Raw genomic sequence first — 909 nt, forward strand, 5'->3', positions numbered from 1 at the left:
TTACTTCTCTCCCTTGGTGGCCTTGTCTTCTGTGGCCTTCTCTGGAGGCCTGCTGTCTTTCTGGTCTGTGCTAGAGGATTTCTCAGCCTTTTCTGCCTTGGCTTTGCCTGGTGTGGAGGCCTCCTTGCTGGGCTCCTTGGCTTGGGCCTCTGCTTTGGGTTTCTCCTCAGGCTTCTTGGCCTCTGTGGCCTTCCCCTCCTTGGCATCTTTTTTCTCAGGTGCCGCTGGCGTCTCTTCCTTCTTTGGCTTTTCCGGCTCTTTCTCTGCTGCTTTGCTGGGTTCTTTGGCCTTGGCATCATCTGGTTCCTTCTTGGCCACCTCAGTCTTCTCTTTGGGTTTGGCTTCTTCCTTCCCCTTGGCAGCAGCCTCCTTCTCTGGGGTGGTTGCTTTTTTCTTATCTTCAGCCTCTTCCTTCTTGGCTTCAGCTTTGGGTTCTTTGGGCTTTTCCACAGCAGGGTCCTTCTTCTCCTGGACCTCGGGCTTTGGAGCCTCCTTCTTGGGCACCTCATCTTTCTTGCTGTCCTTCTTCTCCTCAGTTTTCAGTGTGGCTGGAGCTTTCTCTTCCTCTGTCTTCTTTGGGGGCTCTTTGGCTTTCACCTCCTGGGCTTTCTCTTCCTCCTTCATGGGGGACTTTGCCTCCTCCTTCTTTGGGACCTCCTTCACAGGAGACTTGACCTTCCCTGGGGATTTGGCCTCCTCCTTGACAGGGCTTTTGGCCTTCTCCGGGGACTTTGCTTCTTCCTTCACGGGAGACTTGGCCTTCTCTGGGGACTTCACCTCCACTGGGGACTTGGCCTTCTCTGGGGATTTGGTCTCTTCCTTCACTGGGGACTTGGCCTTCTCTGGGGACTTCACCTCCACTGGGGACTTGGCCTTCTCTGGGGATTTGGCCTCTTCCTTCTCTGGGGA

The 909-nt window shown here is 54.9% G+C and overlaps 1 protein-coding gene across 1 annotated transcript in view; it reads right to left on the minus strand.

Moving 5' to 3' along the window:
- The window catches only part of NEFH (neurofilament heavy), a 7,794-nt gene continuing 6,885 nt past the window's right edge, over window positions 1–909 (minus strand). Inside the window, exon 5 of the mRNA XM_029233134.1 lies at window positions 1–897. Within this exon, the coding sequence (XP_029088967.1) occupies window positions 1–897 (897 nt within the window). The remainder of the gene's footprint in view (window positions 898–909) is intronic.

Source organism: Monodon monoceros, unplaced genomic scaffold (genome assembly GCF_005190385.1).
Source record: "Monodon monoceros isolate NGI ecotype Baffin Bay Population unplaced genomic scaffold, NGI_Narwhal_1 Super_Scaffold_1, whole genome shotgun sequence".
NCBI lineage: Eukaryota > Metazoa > Chordata > Mammalia > Artiodactyla > Monodontidae > Monodon > Monodon monoceros.